At 41.6% G+C, this 23,890-nt stretch overlaps 2 protein-coding genes across 4 annotated transcripts in view; both read left to right on the top strand.

Annotated features, from left to right (window-relative positions):
• The first annotated feature begins 361 nt into the window (after nt 1-361).
• The window catches only part of LOC128738290 (lysophospholipid acyltransferase 6), a 111,294-nt gene continuing 87,765 nt past the window's right edge, over nt 362-23,890 (top strand). Inside the window, exons 1-2 of one of the 3 annotated variants that reach the window (XM_053833306.1) lie at nt 362-417; nt 970-1,251. In XM_053833306.1, coding sequence (XP_053689281.1) covers nt 1,153-1,251 — 99 coding nt within the window. In that variant the 5' untranslated portion in view covers nt 362-417; nt 970-1,152. Of the gene's footprint in view, nt 1,252-23,890 lie in introns of all 3 variants that reach the window. The other 2 variants (XM_053833307.1, XM_053833304.1) reach the window with 2 other exon arrangements.
• LOC128738291 (60S ribosomal protein L10a-like) lies at nt 22,809-23,477 on the top strand. Its single transcript, XM_053833311.1, has one exon. It carries the CDS (start codon nt 22,824-22,826, stop codon nt 23,475-23,477), a length of 654 nt encoding a protein of 217 aa, XP_053689286.1. The 5' UTR covers nt 22,809-22,823.

The raw sequence follows: 23,890 nt of genomic DNA on the forward strand, positions 1-23,890 counted from the left end.
TCCGATTTAAAAGGACATAAACGGCAGGTAAGAAACATCTTTTCTTCTGGGAATGGGAACAGAGCGAATAAAAAAAGGAAACTAACTAATACACTGGTGTTGACAAAAAAACCTTCTAAGTAGCGACATTTAAATTGTTTTTTCTTTTTCAGTTTTATCCGTTTTATCGTCGCCAATACCGAGGAAAAGATGGCATCACTGGCAGAAGCAGTTTGCAATTGCAAGCTTCCTCGATTTGACTCTGGCGTTTGGTTGCGCACGATGTGCTGTCACTGTTCGGGTCGGAAAGCTTTCGTCGTGTATAAATACGCACACACAGCCAGACATGACGGCACGAAGTGTAGCCAACCAGCGCACAGAAGTTCTTGGCCGCCACCAAGCGCAGTTCGAGTGTGTAATCCGAACCGAGTAGAGCGGGTTTGTTAGCATCTTCTAGTGGCGTAACGACTGTGACTCCCACGAACAGTGCTTTGTACCACGGTCAACGCGCTTCGACGGGCGCTGGTTTGATCTGCCGTCTCTTTCTCCGACTAACGCGAGACATTATACCGTGTCCGTGTACCGACTCGCGAATTTTTATTATTGCTTCTTATTTTTCCTCTAGAGTGGATGCATCACCCTAAGAAAAATACTAAGAATACCGTTCTTCCCTTTATTCTCCTGTCGAGTGTGCGTTGATTTCCTGTGTGTCATCTTTTAGTAATATTTTATTGATAATCTGCCTGCCCGTGTGAGATGACGGGAATTCATCTAGGTTGGGAAAGTGTTTAGGTGTTATCCAAACTCAGTGGCTGTGTTGTATGCTGTATAGAAAGTGGAAATTTTCAGTCGGAGAAGCACGGATTACGTAAAAATAAAGTTTTGAGAGTGTTGATGGAGAAACCAAAATAAACCTTGTTTTGCTTCATCTGCATTTTCATGAAAAGCTGTTTGTCAGAAAAAATCAATGTTTGTTCCTACTTGTTTCAGTGAAGTTTTAACCTAGCCGGAGCTGTGTTTTAGTGAAATCGACTGAGCACGGAAAAGTGACATTAGCAGGGGCACAAAAGTATCAACAACAGTAACCAGGAGTAGCATATCTTGTTATTGTTTCATATCGTTGTGTTGGTTGGCCAGTAGGCGGTGCCGGTGGCGGAAGCCCCACCCGCAACAATGCAACAAATAGCCAACATAGTTGGATACAATGCTTACTACGATGGCAGCCGGGTTTTCACCTGGCTGGCTGATCTGTGCGGACTATCCGTTGATTTGGTAAGTAAATTGGTTAGGTGCGGGTTTAAATTACTCCTCTCATTGTTTGTTCATGAAGCATAACTACACACGAGAAGACGTTGAATGAGAGGGTTTACTGACTCATTACCCAGCACTTCCATCCGTGACGCTTTCCGTGTGTAGAACCTTTTCCCAGTCTCTTCAGCTGCAATAATTTCATCTCGTTTCACCATCTTATCAAACTATGCTGAAATATCTAGCAACACGATAGGTAGCTAGATGCGAATGAACCAGACCATGTTTAAGATATGTTTTCTGGCTTGGCTCTCTCCTTCTATGTGTGTTGGTGGCCGGTCGGTTGAGGATGGAATCGATTTTTTCCTCGCTCGGTAAACTTCCATTGAATCTGCTCTACCTCTACTGGCTGGCTCCGGTCTTGCTTTGCTTGCAGTTCGCAGCACAGCACAGCATTTGTGATGTATACACGCTTTGTTCCGCCGAAGCACTTGATACAGGTGGAAATCACGAAATGAGAGCATAGCTTCTCGTTGCAGCACAGAAAGCCTATGCGGAGCCCGATCGAGTCACGGACCATCGAGTTTGTTGAAGCAATCGAACAAAATTTAAAAGAAAATTATTTTTTAAGAAGGCCCCATACGACAATTTTATACACCTGCGATTTAGTTTACTTCGATTCTGGAAAAATAGTGACAGAGTCTTTCCGTCCCAACTGGTCAGTCGTGATTTATTTCGATAAAACCTAGATCAAGTTGATGTCCTGAAAGTAAACAATTTTGTAAGTGTAAAACTGTTTAAACAATGAACCTAGACGAACTTGATATCCTGAAAGTAAACTTAAAAAAGAGTGCAACCACCCGTTGATTTTAAATCTCTTTAAGTTTTATTCAACAGTTTTATCCTATCCTGTAAATGACAATATAATTATGCTGCATTTCTATTACGTGGCAAAAGAACGATTCTCTCCAGCTAGAGCCCTTTCTTTTCCTCCGGTATCATCAATTACCGTCAAATGCATTCTTTGTCACTCACTGGAGAAATGTACTCCCGGTGTTGAAATACCTCTTTGTTGTTAGAGAACACGACCGGAAAAAAACTTTCACTTGTACTTACTGGAAGCTGTAATCCATTCTGCTTTTTAGTTCATCAGCAGAGTTTAGTAGAAGTGCCACCCCCCTCCCCCCCCTCACATATCGGAAGAAAAAAAAACACCTCCGGTCTACGGAATTTCTTCGGAAAGTAGAAGATGAAACATTCGCGTCGGAAGTTTTACTCCTGTTTCATTGCCAAAACTATCCGTCCGCTCGCTGGAAAGTTCGTTCTCCGTTCTAGTTTTTTTTCTTCTCTCAAACTAACTGTTTTACTAGCAAAGTTTCTTCCGGTTGTACCTAGTATTTGCGACGACGACGAACGAGAAGGATCAAGAACTGATGTTAATTAAAAATTTTGCAACGATTTTGTGAAATTTAACGCCGCACGAGGGAGAGAGAAGAGTTTATTACACTTTCGTTTGCCGTTCTAATTAGTCCTGACCAGAGCGTGATGGTTTGTAGTGATGCCACAGTCAACACTTACTCACTCCCTATAGTGCCCCGGTCCGGCCCACGTCGTCCCTTTTGCTGGCCCCCATTTGATGGAAACTGTTTACTAACAACGGTGGTCATGCCCGTGCGGGTGCGGTTTCGAAACGAACTGTTGCTGTATTGCTATAAAAATATTAGTTTATTGCTGGAATGTCCAGGAAAATTATGTTGTTTGAAAGCTACTCGGGGAAGATTGCTCTCTCTTCTGTGTAACTGACGAGGTTCTTTTCGCAGTTCTTGATTTTATGGTAGAATAAATTGAAGAGTTTGTTTTTCAGCTAAACTGCACTAACTGCAAGTGTCATAGAATTCACCGAAGGCATTATCGCATGATTTCAATTTGAAAGTAGAAGATCACATTTTCAATTATGATAATCTACTAACGACGACAACCTTCCACGATATTTAATGTAATTCTACTAACTTATATTCATGCCACGTCTAAACACTTATCACTGACCCAAATTACCCACACTTACTTCTGAAATGGTCTAGGGCTGCATACTTTCACCGGTATTATTGCTCGTCATTGTGAAGTAGATCTTAATTGAAGCCAGTAGTAGATTAAATCTTCGGAATGCTTGGCGCTCAATTCAGACCAACGTGAGCCATTCGTTGTATTCTGCAACGCAAAAACTGCGAGCCTTCGTTAACGCTAGCTTCCCCATTGAACCTGCAATTAAATTTGGTACTTCATCGTGTCTGGTGTCACCAAAACTCAATTGAAACAGAGACTCCGGGGACGTAGCTAGAAGTGGATCGGGCATATCTTGTGAACAGAAGTGAAATCTGCAGTGTGGAATTCGCTAGAACAGTGCAAAAAAGCAGATTAAACTCAAACCAACGGTATCACGCACTGTTGTTGCGAACCATTCTTTCCCGCCGAACTAAAACCAGTCGTACTTGGTTAGCACCCGGTCGTATAGCTTTCGAGCACGGATTTTGGCCACACTATTCTGTTTTATGGTTCGTTTTGGCTGTTTGCTAGCTCGCTACGACTTGATTCCTTCCCGGAGTCGAATTCTCCTCACGGTACTATGGGCAGCACTGAGTTTTCTGGCCAAATCACGGCCCGACAGATTGGGATTCCTCTTGATGGTCTTCAAAATGTTACCACGCAGTTTCTGGACGACAGTTCCACTCTGATGATTAGCTTGAGGCTTCCGAATCGTCGTCAATGTTTTCTTATACTGTTTGAAAATGCGCCATACGATATTTCTGGGCAATTTCAGCTGTTTAGCTAGCCTAGATGCATACTACAGTGGATTTTCCAAATAACTGTTCACATTTTTTTCCCTTCGTTCGACTTCCATGTTGTTTGTTTACAAAATACAGTCGTTTTACGTAATGTCAAAAATACATAGGTGAAGCTAACAAAATTTCCGACACGTGGGCGCCAAGAACTTTCAAATCCGTCCACCAAGAGCGCCACAATATGAGCAAAAGTTTGTTCCAATTCGAAATGAAGCAAGTTTTAGTACGTTGCGAGTACTTGCCTGCGATAACGGGTTGCAAAACCCCTTCTCCATACTCAAGTACAGGACTGGGACGACAGCAGGAAACTGGTGAGTAATTTAGGGATGGCAAACATATCGATACTTATCGATAATATCGATATTTCCGAGACATCGTCGATCATCGATAAAATTTTCGGATTAACGATAATTATCGATATTTTTAAACTCTTGGTTATATGATATACCCCCCCTAACACCCGCATTCACTTCTTCACCATGCGATTCACCCTTAAGGTAGGCTCTCCGGACGTCCCGGATTCGGATGGCACCTCGAATTCCTCATCTGACCAATGTCGCTGGTGACTATTCTCTTCATCTTCAGCTTTTGCTGTCATCTTCAGTATTGCAAAACTGGACGAACCCGGGGACAATTTGGTGCACTCAGTTCTTTTGAGATGAACTGAAGTCCAGTGTCCATTGTAGCATGCATGCTGAAACTGCGACAGGCTTCATGGGACTTAATGAAGGGCAAAATCCGCCTGGTAAGGTACCTACTCCAGTGTATCAGTGTACAGATCCCTTGCCAAGTCATGACCTTTTATCATGAACCCATCCCCAAAACCAATCTCGAATCTGCTAAAAATCCTACCGCGAACCAGAGCATGAAGAATTTAACCCGTGGGTTTGGCTGAAATCGGCCTTATTCATCATCGAGTCAGACACATGCATCGCGTTTCGTCATCACTTGGCCGCACAGCTCACGAGACCGGATTTAAGCCTTTGTTTATTGTTTGAGGTTTCTGTTATTCTTGCTCGGTAACACCTGTATTCATTCCCAGACGGATTTGCAATACAGTCAGAATTCAGTTCTTTTGCCAAAGCACAATCCGTGATGCTGAGATCAGCCTTGACTTTCCGAATGTCCCTCAACCGCAGTTGATAATCAAGAGTTCAACTCCAACGTCTGGTCTGTGCCTTGCCGCCAGCCTTGAGAGTTTACTTGCACCCCTCAATTACTCACACTACAGCTCTTTTAGGATAATCCGTCTGTCCCGCCAACTCCCGACCCGACGCTGGATTCTGCACATGACCGGACACAATGACTTTCATTTCTTCTCCTGCATGATGAATATCTCGAAACCACAGTACCTTTAAACTGCGAAAAAATATACCGAGCAGAACTGTTTACAAATAACTCAACATTACCAACCGATTTAGCAAATAAGCCAATCAATATGTCCCGCATTCATCAAAAAAAAAATCTGGTCACTTTACCTTAAGGCCACCATTCGTGTACAAACTTAGAAAATTTTGTCTAGAATGTCGACGAGTTTTGGCTTTGCCAACATGTTTGCCAACATGGCAAAGTTTCTGCTAGAAACGGTTGTTGCCTTGCTGCTTGATTTCACGGGTAACAGCGGGAAGATATTTGTCTGAAAGTCTGGAGAAAAAAGTTTTCGCTGCTAGACATTTGGGTGGATTTCCCATAAACGGGGTTCGGCGCTCAACTAGAATAACCTAACCAATCAAGCTCAACATATTCATGTTGGTTACTGTCACACACATAGAGTATAAGGAACGCTGCCAGTGCCTTGGTTGGCCTCGCCTGTCAATATATGGTTTGTATTGAAAATTATCGATACTTATCGATAATATCGATAAAATGAAGGGAAATATCGATTGTTATCGATAACCATTTTTGGCGATAATTGCCATCCCTGAGTATTACTAGACTGTACTGAGGGGATCAGGGGCTTCTTGAATGCTTACAGATAGGTTGGTCAGGATCAATGTATCTCACAACACAATCGTCGAGTAAAGCGAGAAAACGATTTGCGGTATTCAAAACGTACACGTTTTGACGGGCATGGAAACGAAGTTGGTCAAGTCGGCTGGCCTTGGAGATGGAAGCATGGAACGGATCAACATCTGACGAGGTCAAGAGATAATCATACTTGCCGCACACAGGACCGGCACGACTGTTGAACACTGGCTGCAGTAGCTCGACTGCGACGGAAGGATCAGAGGTCTCCATATTGCTAAGTACGGTATATCCCAGTGGCCAGTAAGCTGAAGAGTGTTTTTCCGTGGCGCGCTTATACCAGCCACCGTCGCTCCTCCATGTCTATGTTTTGGCATATTGACGAATTCCCGGAGTAACAATTCGGTTGACCAGAAAGATGATATTAACGCCATTTGTTTGAAGCGCGGATCCACACCAATTTTGAATGATAACGACAGTTTCGACGTGTCTGTCCCTTTTTGATACCAAACGAATAACATCAGTTGATTCTCCGTTATCAAAGTTAAGACGGCGGGACACGAGTTTTTTTTGTATGCCAGAAGGGCATTGAGCCGGATAGTCGTAATCTTGTGCCCCAATTTGGTACTACATGGTTAATAAAGTCAATGGCCGTTTTGGGATTAGGCTCCATACCTGACTTAGAAGGATACTTCCGAAGAAGTTGTGCCTTGATAATGCAAGAGCCCCACAATGGCAGAGCAGATGTGCCGAACTTTCAGGTTCAGAGCTACAAAAGCGGCAGGTTTCGGATGATACCTTGCCGATATTCTTTAAATGATAAAGAGCGGGGCTATGTCCTGTTAGGAGCCCCGTAATTCTACGTACCAGTACACTTCGAGTTGAATGGAGTAGTTTTTTAGCTACTGCAGGGTTTGGCTAGATAAACTGTGTAGCTTGTCTACAACTCAGTGTTTGATTCCAACGGAATACTATTTCTAGCTTTTCCCATGTCAGTAATTCGCTTTTTACAGCGGATGTGGAGGTGCCCAGAAACGGTTCAGGGCCAATAAATTGCTGAGCCGATTCTTGTCTTGCTAGGCTGTCAGCCAATTCATTGCCCTCGTTTCCGCAGTTACCGGGCACCCAAAGTAATAAAAATTCGTTTCGGGATAGCTCCCTCAATGCTGTGCTGCACTCCCAAACTAATTTGGAATCGCATTTGGCGGACTTGAATGCCAGTAGGACAGCTTGGCTGTTGCATGCCTGTACTTTCGTTTCAAGCATATTTTTACACAGATGTATATTGCAAGAACTTCTGCTTGAAAGACGGTGGACCACTTTCCTAATGAGATAGTTTCCCTGATGCCGTAGAATCCAGAGTCTGTGCAGGACCCCATTTTTGAACCATCTGTAAAAAAGCAGATGGTTCCAAATGGAAGACCGGGCTTGGAACTTTGGAGGCTTTGGAACGTCCATATTGGGCCTGGCTTTCAAGTTGTCAGAGACTGAGGTTCCTAAGGGTGACAGATTGAACTCCCGAAGTATGCGAAGATGACCGATTTGGGTACCTTCGAGTATAGTTCTACTCCTTTGCAACCGTAGTGTGCTGAGCTCTGCTTCCTTTTTCACATAGAGATGCAAAGGCAGTAAGCATAGCATAGCCTCCATGGCTGCAGTAGGTATTGTACGCATGGCACTGGTAACTGAAAGACAGGTTAGGCGCTGCACTTTGTTTAGTTTGGCTTGGGCCGTTCACCTTTAGCCACTATACGACTGCAGCATAGGTTAGCCTAGGCCGTGTAATCTATACCTATAAAGAAGGATTTCTGTCTGTCTGTCTGTCTGTCTGTCTGTCCTGTGTTCCTTATAGAATCAAAAACTACTGAACCAATCGGCGTGAAAATTTGCATGTAGAGGTTTTTGGGGCCAGGAAAGGTTTTAGTGATGGTTAGAGACCCCTCCCCCCACTAAGAGGGGGGGCTCCCATACAAATGAAACACAAATTTCTGCATAACTCGAGAACTAATCAAGCAAATAGAACCAAATTTGGCATGTGGGTGTTTTCGGTGACAAGAATTTATTCTAGGGTAATTTGAGACCCCTCCCCTCTTTATAAGGGGAATTATAACTCCTCTCCCCTTTAAGAGGAGGGGTTTCCATACAAATTTCCTCATAACTCGAGAACTAATCAAGCAAATGGAACCAAATTTGGCATGTGAAAGTTTTCGAGGGCAAGAAAATTTTCTATGTTGAATTAGGACCCCTCCTCACTTTAAGAGGGGGGGCTCCTGTACAAATGAAATACCAATTTCCTCATAACTCGAGAACTAATCAAGCAAATGGAACCAAATTTGGCATGTGTGTGTTTTTGGAGACAATTTTTTTTTTCAATGATGAATTGGGACCCCTCCCCACTTTAGGAGGGGGGGTCCTATACAAACGAAATACAAATTTCCTCATAACTCGAGAACTAATCCAGCAAATGGAACCAAATTTGGCGTGTAGGTGTTTTTGGAGGCAAGAATTTTTTCTGTGATGAATTAGGACCTCTTCCCACATTAGGAGGGGGGGCTCCAATACAAATGAAATACAAATTTCCCCATAACTCGAGAACTAATCAAGCAAATAGAACCAAATTCGGCATGTGGAGGTTTTTGGAGGCAAAAATATTTTCTACGGTGAATTAGGATCCTTCCACACTTCAAGAGGGGGGGCTTCTACACAAACGAAATACAAATTTCCTCATAATTCGAGAACTAATCAAGCAAATGGAACCATATTTGGCATGTGGGTGTTTTTGGAGACAACCATTTTTCCCATTATGAATTAGGACTTCTTACCTTTTTAGGAGGGGGGGGGGCTCCCATTCAAACGAAATACAAATTTGCTTATAACTTTAGAACTAATCAAGCAAATGGAACCAAATTTGGCATGTGAGAGTTTTAGATGGCAGAATTTTTTTTCTGTGGTGTATTACGACCCCTTTCCCTTTTAAGAGGGTGGGCTCCCATACAAATGAAATACAAATTTCCTTATAATTTGAGTACTAATCAAGCAAATGGAACCAAATTTAACATGTAGGAGATTTTTGAGTCTTGAATTTATTTTATGATAGTTAGAGACCTCTCACCCCTGTGGTAGGGGGATATGGACTCTCATACAAATAAAACAGAAATTTTTGCGAAACTCAAAAACTAATCCAACTCGAGAAATTCGAGACTCTTCCATAAAACATTAATCAATAACAAGACCACAAAAACTATCTATAGTAACACTAGATCATTCAGGACGAGCCGGTCGCGAGTGTTGCCGGTGACCCGCCGTCGGAAGCGCCGCCCACTGGGGGACTTGCAAAACTCGAGATAGTGACAAAGATCATCCGAGATTCATGATTTATGTACAACACAGGTTAATTTGTGGCAATACGAAGTTTGTCGGGTCAGCTAGTAGTAATATATAACCAAAAGGCTGGTTGAGATTTCAATCCCCACGTTTTGCCAAATAGTGAGCTGCATGCCCAGATAGTCGAAGTTGCTTTCTTAGTAGCATAATCTAGGTGGGCAGCCCTGTTCAGGTTGTTATCGAGAATTATTCCGAGGTGTTTGACTTCATTACTGAAGCTCAGTCTGACACCATTCAGTATAGGGGGAGTAATAGTATATTTCCTTCGTCTAGTGAATGGTATAACGATTGTTTTGATGGGATTCAGATTAAGTCCCTCTTGTGAGCACCATAACATAGTGGTGTTTAGAGCTCCTTGCAAACGACTTGACAATACTTCATCAAACTTTCCCCTTACGATAAGTAAAACATCGTCGGCATAAACAATGGCCTCATGCCTCCAAGCACTTCGGAAGACGACATTAAAGCTTTGGTTGGCGAATGTTTAACTATGGAAGCCGAAGCAAGACTGAAAGTGATAAGGTTAGTCCCGAAAGGAAAGGACCAAGTGTTGCTGAAGTTTGTTTCCTTTAAAATTGGTCTGAATGACGATTATAGAAAAGCTGCCCTATCAAGTGAAACTTGGCCTGAAAACGTCTATTTCTGAGAATTTGAAGATTACCGCTCAAAAAACGTGATGAAGGTTATTGGATTGAATCGGAATCTGAACGATGCATCTCCACCAGAAACATAAGCCAGTGCCAAAGCCATCCTCTGCTCTCTGATGTCATCGCGTCACAAGTGCCTTCACAGGTAACACCGCCAGCTGCAAACTTGCCCCGCCACTTGAATCATTCTGCTTCTGGAGTTGGATGTCAGAAATTAAGTGAGGATCTAACATCGGGACGCATGATAGCAATCAGTACTAGGGGAGCCTCCAACCTCCTCGATACAGTCCAGCCTCTTCTACAATCGACTAACAGCCGTCCCGAACTTGAGTTCGGAGCGGAGGAGCGGGTCTCCCAAAATCATCTCTCAGCTTATTGGTCACTGGGATGCACCGTACTTAGCAATAAGGAGACCTCTGATCCCTCCGCCACAGTCGAGCTACTGCAGCCAGCGATCAACAGTCATCCTGGTCCTGTGTGCGGCAGTGGCGATGAGGTTCTCCAAATTGCCAACCAGGCTTGTTATTTCCTCACTCATTGAGCAAAAAGAGCAACTTTTTTTGTTCAACGCAATGAGCAGAACTGCTTTCAGAAATGAGAAGTAAATCCACGCAATGAGAAACAAACTAAACATAATGAGAAAAACTGACGCGCAGAAAAACTTCTTAATGCGCTCTTTAAGTGAGCAACTTTCGGTTTTGCTCCCAGTCCTCTCGGTAGCAGCAGCACAGCAGTAAACGTGAAAACAAAACAACCGGTGCGCGTACAGCAACTATAGACTCAGAGGCGTCAAGACAATCAAAAGTCGTTAAATTTTGAATCTTAGCGGAGAATTACCTTTGTTTATAATGGGACTTTCCTGTTGGTGCGCGTCAAGAAGCAAATGCATGGGAATTCAAATGTTGTCATATCTAAATAACATTTTTCGCACTGTTGCCGTTGTGACATGCCTAACCATATGATGCAGTTGCGTTCACGGGCAGCCAAATTCAACTGAATATACTAAATGTAAGAATCATGATTCAACTGCATTAATGGGTTAATATTTTTCTGATGGCAATGACCGCTACTGACAATCGTCGTTTTTTCTCAACGCACTACCCATGTTAAAACTACCCGTAGTTGTCATACGTCAGCGCATCGCATCAACGTATTCAAAGTGTATTAACATTCTCCTCAATGAGTGGCACAGTGTGCGGTTGCTCATACAACTGCGGTCAGCAAGAAAGAGAAAAGTTAAAATGAAACGGAGCAGAATAAATCGCGTCGAAGACTGAGCACAGTTTGAATTTTTCTCTTCTCTTTTTTTCTTCTGAGGAGGAACCATCCCTGTATGCCAACAATGGCAAGTATAATTATCCCTTGACCTCGTCTGATATTGATCCGTTCCGTGTTTCCAGCTACACGGCTAGCAGACTTGACCAACCTCGCTGCCATGCTCGTCAAAACGTGAACATTTTGGATACCGCAAATCGCTTCCTCGCTTCTAGCCGCTCACTCGACGATTATAACGCGAGATACATTGATCCTGACCAACCTATCTGAGCCACTGTATCGACCAATGTATCATCAAATGTCACTGTGGAACCATTAACCTCTAATCTGATCTAATCTATCGGGATGCACGCCTGCAAGCACTTTGGAAGCCCCTGAACCCCTCAGTACAGTCGAGTTATTCCCGCCAGCGACCAGCAGTCGTCCCGGTCCTGTACTTCCAACCGGTTATCGCAGGCAAGTACACGCAACATCGTCGCCTTGAAACCTCTCCAGTTTTGTCCCATTCTTCTAGTCAACAGCCCATCGTTAAAACATTACAATGCGAATTCGGGTGTTTCCACACTGCTGTGTCTGAATGTATAGTCGACCAAAATTCAGAAGCTGCTGGTTCCAGCTCATCATCTGTTTCGTCAACAAATTTTATTCTGAGGTCAATTCATCACTCACCAGGATGCACTGCAGTTGGCATGATGGAAACCCCGGAGCTCCCCACCACAGTCGAGTCATGGGAGCCAGCGTTCATCAGTCGTCCCGGTCCTGTGTGTGGAAGTGATGATGGGATCTTCCAGCCTGCAACTTCTGGTACGAGTAACGCCAATAGCGGACCACCCATCCCCACGGATACTCCTATTAGCAATCTTACGTCGTATCATGTTGCATCTAACGCGGCAATCATCCCTGCGGATACTCCAGGCTCTAGCAGCCTTACTTCGGATCCCGGTCCACCTAGCGCAGAAGCCCGTACATTCCATCGCACTCCTTCTGTGTACTATCAGAATGTAAAGGGCCTGTGGACTAAAATTGCGATGACAACGGCATGCGTGTTAATAGCAAAAAACGCAAAGTAATTTTCTACAGTCGCTGCAATACTGTTTCCCTGCAGCAATATAAAATGGGATCGGATTGTCTGGAACGTGTCAGCTCTATTCGCGATCTAGGAGTTACAATCGACTCGAAGCTGAGGTTTAACGAGCACATAAGCCTAATTACGGTCAAAGCTAACATAGTGTTTGGTTTTGTGCGGCGACATGCTTCTGGATTCACGGACGTTTATTGCCTCAAGACACTGTATTGCTCGCTTATCCGAAGCATTTTGGAGTATGCATCCCTTGCGATTGAGCGTATCCAGAAGAAATTTTTGCGATTCGCCTTGCGTCAGCTGCCTTGGAATGACCCAGTTAATCTTCCAAGTTATCCAGAATGTTGTCAGTTGGTTACCCTGGGGATACTCTCAGCCAGGCGAGTCAAACAGTAGCGGCTGTTTGTCTTTGATCTCATGACAGGAAACGTTGAATGCTCCGAGCTCCTGGGTCCGATGCGATAGAATGTACCTCCTCGGCGGCTTCGTAATCCGCCATTATTTGTAATTCAATTTCACAGAACAAACTACGGCTATAATAATTGTTTTAGTTTTTATTTACGGTCTTTTAATGATGTTTGTAATGTGTTTGATTTTAGGATGTCTAGAAATGTGTTCAGTGTTAGAATACGAGATTTGAATTAGCAATAAGTTAGTAATCTGTACGACGTAGTCGGAGATAGTACATAAATAAATAAATAAATAATCAAGCTGTGATAGCTTGTGAAGTAGTGCGTCGGCCACCACTGACCAGAGCAGGGGGGAGAGAACTCCTTTGATCACCGTAATCGTGACCGACGTATCTCTCAATGATGCTGTAATTTCTCTGCTCGAAAACATTGCTTGAATCCAGCTCATTGTGGTGTGGTCGATTCCCTTTTGACAGAGAGCCGTTCTAATTGACGCGAAGGACGTGTTATCGATAGCGTCTACAATATCAAGAAAAGCACAAAGTGCCGTCTCTTGATATTTGAGTGATTTCTCAATTAACGTCAACGTCAGTTATTGTTGGGTGAAAACCGGATAAATTCGCCAACCAAGGACCAAAGGAAGCGGACATATAGCAGAACGCGATTCATTAGGATTGGACAACATCGCAATAGAACGCAGCGTTGACAGACTGACTGAAGAGAAATCCAAAGTTTTACCATCTATGTTTTTATCACCGAAGAAAGGATTATAATTTCGTTTGAAATTTGAAAAAATAGGCTAAATTTAATCAAATTTTAGTTTGGCCCCTCTATTTTTTCACCAAATATGGGAACTTTTCCAACAATTTTGTTTATTTTTATAATATCTACTAATAACGTTACTTTGCTTTGTCACATTAGTTACTTTGCCGCAGTCACGAGCCATGGAGCGCGCCATTCGGATCCAGGGGATACTCTGAACTCGAAACCGGTTCCCATAAAGAGACGTTAGTTGGTTGAACCGGTTGTTCTCTACGAGCATGAAATGTGGGTAATGTTCGAGGAGGACCTGCGAGTGATCGGAGTTTTCGAAAGACGAGTGCTAAGAACGGTCTTCGGCGGTGCACAGGAAAACGGAGTATGGAAAGACGGATACGATGGGCAGGGCATGTTGAAAGAATGCCGGACAACTATTCTGCAAAGATGGTATTCGTTTGAAATCCGCTAGGAACAAGACGACCATGGGCGCAGCGGACAGTACGCGTTGTTCAAGGAATTAGAGAAATTTTGTTCATCAGGCAAGCCAACTAAGTCAATATGTCCTCGTCGGCCCGAACGCCCAGTATTGATGTCATATGCGCTGCTATCAGCGCACTACAAATTGGTTTACCGCATCTTGGTCTATATATCATATCACTGTATTTGGTTGATATTAATCACCATGATATCAACGGCACTGGCCAAAGTTGTTTTTACTCATCAACACAAAACTGTACAACAATGCATCCAATTCGCGTTATTTCGCGAAAAATCATTAGCAGACGAATGACAAGTTGTAACCATTAGCCCAGAACAGCCAAAATTCTCGACGCTCAAACCGGCAACCAAAACAATCGGTCAGCTTGTGAAATACTGCTGAGTTGAATCATTCCATTCGGATGTGTAACGAACGAACACCAAATCATCGACCATTTTTCGGTGTGATCGTACGATCGTGACAGCGCAGAAACCGAAACAAACCCGTTGGGGAGTGTATGGGTGACTAGACTAGCAAAGCACAATAATACTACGATTTTCGGTCGGTCGGACAGTCGATGTGAATGATGCCATTTGCCCTTCAAATGAATAACTGTGTTGTCTGAGTCTGATCGATGCATCATCGCATTCGTCGGGCGGCGCGGTCGCGATCAATTATGAATGAGGCGTTAAACATTAGTACAAAACTAGATATTTAATTATTTCATTTGTGAGGGATACCCCAAGCAAACACAACAACTGCATAGTATCATAATAAAGGAGGAGAAATGACTCAATAATGGCTATACTAGGCAAGCAGTATGCACTACAATGGTGTGCTAAAATATTGTGAAACCTAAAATTCAGCAGACAAAATATCGAATCGAACCGACATACAGATAGATCAGCTTTGCTGTTTGGTGGCAAATAACCGGTGAATATAAAGCCAACCGAGAAACCGGTTGGCTCCGAAATGTAGAAACAAAAAAACCAAACCGGCATCCACTAAACGAACGAATAGCCGGCTCGAACCAGCTTGTATGCCACTGATGCCGCGCCACCACGCCACGCCGGTAAGGTCAGTTAAATTGTAAGGATAGTATACGGTGTACATTTTCTATACTGTCGATAGGTCTCTTTTTTCTCGCTACATATAATTTCATTACACACGAGCAGCCGAGTGTTCGTCACGGTTTGTTATATGTACTAGAGGGGATCATAGATGCATCTAGCTAGAGCTGTTCAAGGCCATCCCCAACGACGCTGCCGAGCACACGAATGCACGAGTTATCGCCAGCATAGCTTGCAGTTTCAATTTGGTTCGATTATTTTCAATCCGATGTTGATTCCATGCTTAACCGATGAATTAGGAGATGCGGAGGAAATGTTCAGAATGTGCTAGCAACAAAGTGACCATTTTTGACTTATGTGCGGGGAGAAATTCACTGGATTAAACCACCTGCCGGTGGGTGGTGTTGCTACACATTTGAGTTAGACGATGAAAGTTTCAAGCATTTATAAACATCATAATTAACTTCGACATACACCGGGTAGAAAACATCATAACAACAATGTATGTAGCTCTACACGCTTCGCCTACCGTCTATGAACCGTGTGTAAAGTCGTGCAATCCAAGCTAGGAAAACAAGGCAGTAGTCAGCTTTTAGTTACAGTTGCACAATAGAACAACCAGTTATTGCAAGCTTAGGGTATTGGTAAAGTATCTGTATCACGTGATGAATTGGAAACTGTTTTCAGCGTGAAAACAAGTCTTACAATTAAATTAAATGAACATTATCACTTCAATGATAACAGAACAAAAATCGAACCCATCCTGGTAAATTCTGTCAAAGAAAGACATCGTCGAACTCAAATCGAAGGTGAAAAAATGATGATTGTTTGTTTATTCAATTCGGTTGGTAAAACAAATGAAAAACTTCACCTCGCAATCCACCTCATAATGGGCACAGAAAGCGCGCGATGATCGTGTAAACATTTATTCCATTTCAACTTTGCTGCGTTCACGTTTTGTTGACTCTGGTGCTGTTCGTCGTCGGTGTTAGTTTGCACAATTTTACTGAGCAAAACAAAATAATTCCGAAGGTCGTCGAATGATGCATTGCTGAAAATGCGTTAACGGTGGCAGCCAGCGCAGCGGTTAGCTATGCTATTGTACTCCTACATACCATAATTGACCGAGTGACCGTAACGAACAGCACACCGACCGAAAAAGCTTCATGAAATTCGCTAAACTTCCCATGGATTCTGCTGGTATCGAAGGCAAGTTCGTTATCTCATGATATTTAATGATTAGGTTCAACTTGGCAGCTCCACGACTGGCAATAACCTCCTTTTCTACGCTGATCTTCTGTGCTGAGCGGTACTGCAATCACGTGAACAGCAAGTCTTTCTCAGAAACGCACCCAAAAGTTTAACTCCTGATCGTTGAACGTGTCCTGAATGTGCTTTTGACTGCGTAAATTTACCTTTCCAACTGAGCCACCTATGCAAACACGTAACATAGCGATGCACTTTTTTCCGAGCCAGTGCACTTTTGGGTGCACTGTAGGAAGTTGCTTTCAAGGTAAGCGGGTTGCGTTGGCTTATTCCTTAACAAGCATACCGATGCAACGTAGCTGAGAGGTTGCATTCGCCTACAACCATGTAGAGGATTTCGCAATATGGCTTGTTAAGTTTTCAGTTACTAGCTGCTCCAATTTATTTATTGCTGCCTACAATCAAAGTTTCAGCTGGAAACAGTCTTTCGAGGATGTCAGAATCACGAAATATTCTATATTGATTGTTCAGGGTTTTACGAATCGACCCTACAAGCAAAATACAAATGGTACTCTAAATAAAAATTATATCCATTTTCTTAAAATTCCTCCTCACTTAACGGGAATGTTTCTAACTTCAACTACGTATTTTGCTTGAGTATAATAACGTGTACAGAACGGTCAATCAACACAGAACAAATTACGCAAAATGTGGATCATAAACATTGATTGCCTCTAACAATAAATACGGCGAAACCTTTTCAATGTGTTGGCTTAATCTGTTACTAAAGTAATATCCATTTAATTTTAACACCAAATCTTCAAACCACTATGGTATTTGTCGGGAGGGATCGTTGGTAGTGTTCACTCGCAACCTTTCTTATAAATAATAGTGTTTATTGTCAGAACAACAACAATTAAATTGACACCATCGACCTGCAGTAAAAGTCTTCTCAATCAAGCATTTAATTATTTAATAATCTCTTAATTACCTATACGCTTCATCAACTGCTTATTGTAGAAACTGTATAATTGCTATGGTTCGCTTTAATTCCAAATAGGCACTGATGAAAATTGCAAGTCTGAGACGAAATGGACATCTGTCAGAATTAAATTAAAACTATAATATTTCCTTTTTTGGGAAGTAAAGTCTGGTAAGAAGAATGTAGCCATGTACCCTAAATTGGATGATCTGAAACATTTCGATATAAGCAGCATAGCATAAGCATAGGATACTGCCCGTGTGCTGCTACTTCATTATTGACCAGGACCGATGGCTGGAAAAAGCATACTTGGGACAGCACGCTATTTTTCATTTTGCAACCTTATCAGGTCCCTGCATGCTGATCAATACCGACGCCGGCCACGTTCGAATGCGGGTCCTGGTGGGATGGAAAGGAATGTTAGTCCAATACTTGTTGCTACTAAAGACCAGGAAATCCTCTGCATCTTCACAAGTATTTCGGGAAAGGAATTATTGTTAGTAGATGGGCGGAACTAGGTGGATAAGTATGTAAGTATGTAAGCATCAGTCATATGAGACTAACCTGGATATTCGAAAATTTTCTTGTAAAGCCAGTAACTACGAAAATTAGGGGGGCTCTGCAGCCGCAAGGTTACCGAGTCTGCTTTGACAAGCGAATGGTCATGGGTTCGAATCTTAGTATAATCAGGCCATTCGATGTCAAAGTGACTTTAGCATGGGTTTATTCTCAGGCCCCTCATCGCCCTTCCTTCATGCTGAGTTCTATATTATCCCGATATGGCCTATTGGCAGTGCACAAATGAGACCCTTATAGTAAAAATGCACTGGTTTTGCTACGCCAGGGATGACTATAATTGGGGACTGCGCGCTGTCATGTGGAACGAGGTGGGTAAAGTAGAGTAAAGCATTGAAAGAAGGGTACCCAATTACACACAAGCACGCATAAAAAATTCAATAAGCATATCGCTCAATCAATAGCGATTATAGCAAAAATAAATGCAGTGCGGGTTATACAGCAAACACCCGGGCGATATCACAATAGATCAAACGTTACTGGTCGCAGTGATGAGTCCATACAGGAAAAAAAAACTACGAAAATTAAGATATAAAATACATTTTTACCTTTGTTATACTATAACAAAGGTTTAGGAATTGGTCGAAAAACACGAAATTGATCCGAGGCCCGAGGCCTGTTTTGACAAGGTAATAATTATCGCCTGTTTCTTAGAGATCATTAAACCGATTTAGGCGCTATTAGTCTCATTTGAAAGGTAACATAACCTAATAGATCACTATTGATTTGTTTTTTGATTGGAAGTTTAATTTGAAAGTTATGAGCAATTGAATACAACACATTAAAATTTACAATAATTTAGAATGATTTCATCTAAGATGATTTATCTAGTTTGAATTATTTTGGCATCAAATTAGAGATTTTAATGCTGCAAATATATCTGCAAAATTTCAGAAGAATCGGTTTTGCCGATCAAAAGATATTAACCCTTCAACACTCGCGCCAACTTTTGTAATACGGTTACTCGCGCGCAGAATGCCCCAAAGCCAAAAAAAGACATGCACACTAGAATTTTGTCCGGGAAAACTTGATTTTAGGTTTATGAAACCTTCGGAAAAATTTCTTGAAATTGAAAGTTCTATCGTCTGCTGCAATTCAAATTTGGATTAATCCTCCTAAAAGTGAAATAAAAAAATTATTTTTCTTCAGTTTCAATATAACACATTGATGTGTTCTGCAAAGTTTTAGAACATATTATTATAAGAAATTTTGTTGAATACAGTTACCTTCTATCTGTTCAGAGAAGATAGAAAAATCTTATTCCTTTTATATAAATTTGTAAAATCAGTTTTTTCAATTTTAACTCTTTTTGTAATGGTTGTATGACTTTTTCATGTATTACAAAATTGTATAAATAGTAAAAATACACAACTTTGATGAATATAGTATACCTCTATGTTTGTTTGTTCAGGTACTGTAGAACTTTGATTAAAAAATTGGCTTAATTTTGACCCCGAATGACTCGACTACCAACAGATACATTTTAAACATTTTATATCTGCTTATAGTTTTGCTGCATACAGACATCATTTTGCCATATGAAGAAACGAGAGAAAATTCCAGTTGGGGTCAATTGCGGTACACCTCACATGCTGATTGCTTCGTTTCTGTGATGTCAGTTTATGCTGATCTATTTTTCCAACAATTTAAAGTATTAATGCATTGAATAATTATGACGTTTTGCTCATAACAAGTTAATTGAAGAATATACGTTAGTTAAACAGCGATTTGTAACTTTGTAACAATATGGCATTCAAAAACCTACACGTGTTGTTCCAAATGCAACAGCGTGAGTAACCGAAGGTTAATAAAAATTGATGAAATTTATTCAAGAAAACTTTATTGATGTCAATCAAAAAGAATGGCATTACAGAAATTTATGCGTAGTTCAAAAACCTATAAACTAGACTTTTGCCACGCAATGTATATGTTAAGGAATAATATTTCCTCTAACAACTTGCTTTTACTTGCACTTACTCAAATTAGTAACAACCAGCTTACCCTTACGCAGTAATCTCATAAAAAAGGATCTATCAAAATTTATAGGTGCTGCTATTTTGTTCAATTTTGTTTGTAAACTTATTCAATTTCCAAAAATTGTATGAAAACCAACGCACTAAGCAACGTTAACCAATAGATGAATTATGTTCCGAAGACGTGTCGATTTCTATCTCAAAAAGCAAGTAAGACCGTATAACAAAGGTTCCTTTCGCCACTAGGTGGATTAAATCGGGTTTTAACAAATTTAATAGAATGCCAATGGTGCTCATATACAACCATAATTTAATTTATATCGAAAAATACTATGCACATGCGAGATTTACATGCATTTAGTGCATATGTAATATTCTTATACAAGCTGTATTGCGCTGCTGACTATCTAGAAAGTTGCGGTCTTCGGGAAGGTTACTCAAATGACTACCACCTTCAAGATTGCATGGAAAATAGCTCAAAACTGACTCACTACGTGGCACTAGCGTACATGTGATATGCTTAGACAGGCTGTATCTTGCGCTGCTGACTATCTAGAAGGTTGCGGTCTTCAGGAAGGGTACGCAAATGACTGACACCTTCAAGGTGGTATGGAAAATAGTTCACGCGCGGCGCGTATATGTAGTATTCTTATACAGGTTGTATCTTGCGATGAAGAACGCTCGACGCTCAATTTTATTCTCTAGTAACATTTACTGCCTGCAAAAAAAATCTATCGTGCTAATCAAAAAAATAAAAAACAAAATAAAAAAAAATCCACCAACTATTAATGTTATTTCCTAAATGGTTAGAGAAATTCCACTAACTCACTTATTCAATTAGTAGTCTCAGTCACGTCAACACATTTCCAACTACTTTCTAAACATTCTTAATGATTCATGAACAATTATATTTGCATTTTTATCACTATTTTTTTTAACCGAAACTTGCAACAACTTTATATCACACAGCATTAATAAGGTGAAGTCAACCGCATACGTAATGATACATTTAGTAATTCAGCTTTCTCGTGTTTCATGTCCGTTGCAAGTTAAATGCGAGGAGTGAAAAAATTATAAGGAATTTCATCAACTGCCAACGTTGCATTTTGCAGAGAATTTTTGTAAGCGACCAGCCTTGTGTTAAATAACGAGCAAAATATTAGCTAATTTTCCAACTAGTTAAATAACCACCTTCACTTAAATAACCTTACCGAAGAAAGCAACTTCTTGTACATTACCAAAATCATGAGTTTTGACAAACGCAATACACTAGCGCCGACCGTTGAGTCAATTCTGCATTATTTTCCATACCATCTTTAAGGTGACAGTCATTTGAGCAACCTTCCCGAAATCCACAACTTTGTAGATAGTCAGCAGCGCAAGATACAGCCTATACAAAAATAGTACGTATACGCCAGCGCCACGTAGTGAGGCAATTCCGAAATACTACAATCCAACGGAAAGCTCTCGATCTGCTAAACAATTTAGTCGAAGACATCAACGTTCTATACGGTCAAGATCACGAGTTATTCCATGTTGGAACCAATTAAGTCAACTCCCATATGCTACGTAGACTCCATTAACACGGTTTGCATTAACGCGGTCCCTATTAGCGTCCTTATTCATTTGAACTTCCACATTTCCTGCCAGTAGCCATGTACTTCATTTTGGCGGTTTTAATGGTAAGTCCCAAATAGACTCGTCCGCTGATCTACGGTTGATTCTAATGATATAAACGTCATCCACAAAACCAAGAAGCAAGTGAGATTTCGTGGTGATAGTCCCGTTCCTTTCTACGTTTACTCTTCGTATTGCACCTTCCAAGGCAATGGTAAATAGCAGGTTAGAGAGATTCTATGGTTCAGTCCATCCGAACGTCACGTAAGCGGCTGATGTCTCACTATCACCCGCTATTCTGAAGCATGTTTTTGAGCCATCCAGCGTTGCACGAATCAGCGTAATTAGTTTCGTCGGAAAGCCATGCCATGTGAAAGCATTATCTCCCACAGCTCATTTCGTTTGACTGAATCCTACGCTGCCTTAAAGTCCACAAACAGATGATGAGTGTGCAAGTTTCGAAACCCCACAACTTTTATAGTAACTGATGCAGGGTAATCATCTGATTCATCATGGAGCGATTCTCACGAAAATCATCCTGGTAGGGTAACCAACGTATTTTGGATCCCATCAGCAGCTGTACATAATTTGGACACCTACAGCAAATTTGAGTGCCTACAGCTGATTTGAGTGCCGAAAATTCCGAGGGCACAAAAAGTCACCCCTGGGTAATCCTCGGTTTGGTTTACTATCAATAGACCCAATTATTAATTCGTCTATTACGACGAAAAACGACGTAGCGGCGAAAGTCTGCAGCTCTGTCTCACTTCAGCAATAGCCCTTATAGGGTCCGACAGGAGGCCCTCGTGTAGCACTTTGTACGAAAACGCATCGTACTGAGCATCGATAACATAGACTAGCTTACACGGACCCTTTCGATGTCCCAGGGCGTCCCAGCTGATTTCGTGGTTAGCCGGTCGAATGCTTTTACGGAATTAACAAGTACTCTGAAGAAGCAAGTCCTACATTTCGATGGTTTGCTTCAAAATATTGCGGAACGTCGTGATATGATCCACACATGAATGGTTGACATGAAATCCAGCTTAATACTGCCGGAGAGTAGTGTCGATTTTTCCCTGGATTCGAAACACTTTGTAATGTCCGATTGTTTGAGAAAAGATTCAGTGACAGGACATTTATTCGTGCTTTTTTTGTTTGTACCTCGAGGTAGGACACTGATTTAACGAACTTGTTTTAGTGATATGCATCATAAGTGAAATTCACTATTAGTTAGGATTCCCAGGAAGTCCAATGTTCCGGCACATTTTGCAGCGATCGATGGAGTATCTTTTCGTTTGTAGTCGTCGTCGAGGGCGGACGTCAATCGTTTAAAATGACTTCTAAAGTGTCGAAGGATATCCTCTACGAGTGCGTGAGTGAAGTGCTCAAGGGAGCCAAGAAGAAGCATCGCCGCTTCCTGGAAACCGTGGAACTGCAGATTGGCCTGAAGAACTACGATCCCCAAAAGGATAAGCGTTTCTCCGGAACTGTCAAGCTAAAGTACATCCCACGTCAGAAAATGCAGGCCAGCGTTCTTGGTGACCAGCAGCATTGTGATGAAGCCAAGGCCGATGACGTTCCATACATGGATGCCGAAGCGCTGAAGAAGCTGAACAAGAATAAGAAACTGGTCAAGAAGCTAGCTAAGAAGTACGACGCTTTCCTGGCCTCCGAGTCGCTGATCAAGCAGGTTCCCCATCTGCTCGGTCCCGGACTGAACAAGGCCGGCAAGTTCCCTGGTCTGTTGGCACACAGCGAGTCGATGACGCAGAAAATTGATGAAGTCAAGGCTACCATTAAGTTCCAGATGAAGAAGGTCCTCTGTCTGTCGGTTGCCGTCGGACACGTCAAGATGTCTCCCGACGAGCTGGCTCAGAATGTACATCTTTCCATCAATTTCCTGGTTTCGCTGCTGAAAAAGCACTGGCAAAACGTTCGCTCGCTGCACATCAAATCCTCGATGGGAGCCGCTCAGCGATTGTACTAATTTGATATTTGTACCCGAGCAGGAGCGAAGAGCAAAATAATATCAAAATGTGGAATAACATTGGAATATTATTGGAAATCGAATAACATATATCAAAATTTGGTCTTGTTTTGGCTGACATAGTTGGTAAAATAACAAAAAATAATATCAAAATTTTACTCATTTAAGGCCAAAAGAACAACTACTTGTGTTATTTGAATAACAAAGCAATAACATGATTGTATTCAGAGTTTAGAATAACATATTTTAGTATCATTAAGGTGTTGGATATCAAATGCGGTAGTATATGAGATATTAAAAAATATTTTTTTTTAAATATTTATAATCTAAAATCTCTTTAATCAATAAAAAAAACTGTATGAAATATATCGAATGTCATTTTAAGGTCAAAATAAGATATGATAACAAAATAA

This window comes from Sabethes cyaneus, chromosome 2 (genome assembly GCF_943734655.1).
Source record: "Sabethes cyaneus chromosome 2, idSabCyanKW18_F2, whole genome shotgun sequence".
Lineage (NCBI taxonomy): Eukaryota > Metazoa > Arthropoda > Insecta > Diptera > Culicidae > Sabethes > Sabethes cyaneus.

Coding starts and splice junctions, on each gene's coding strand:
- LOC128738291 (XM_053833311.1), top strand. CDS start 22,824: ATGACTTCTAAAGTGTCGAAGGATATCCTCTACGAGTGCGTGAGTGAA.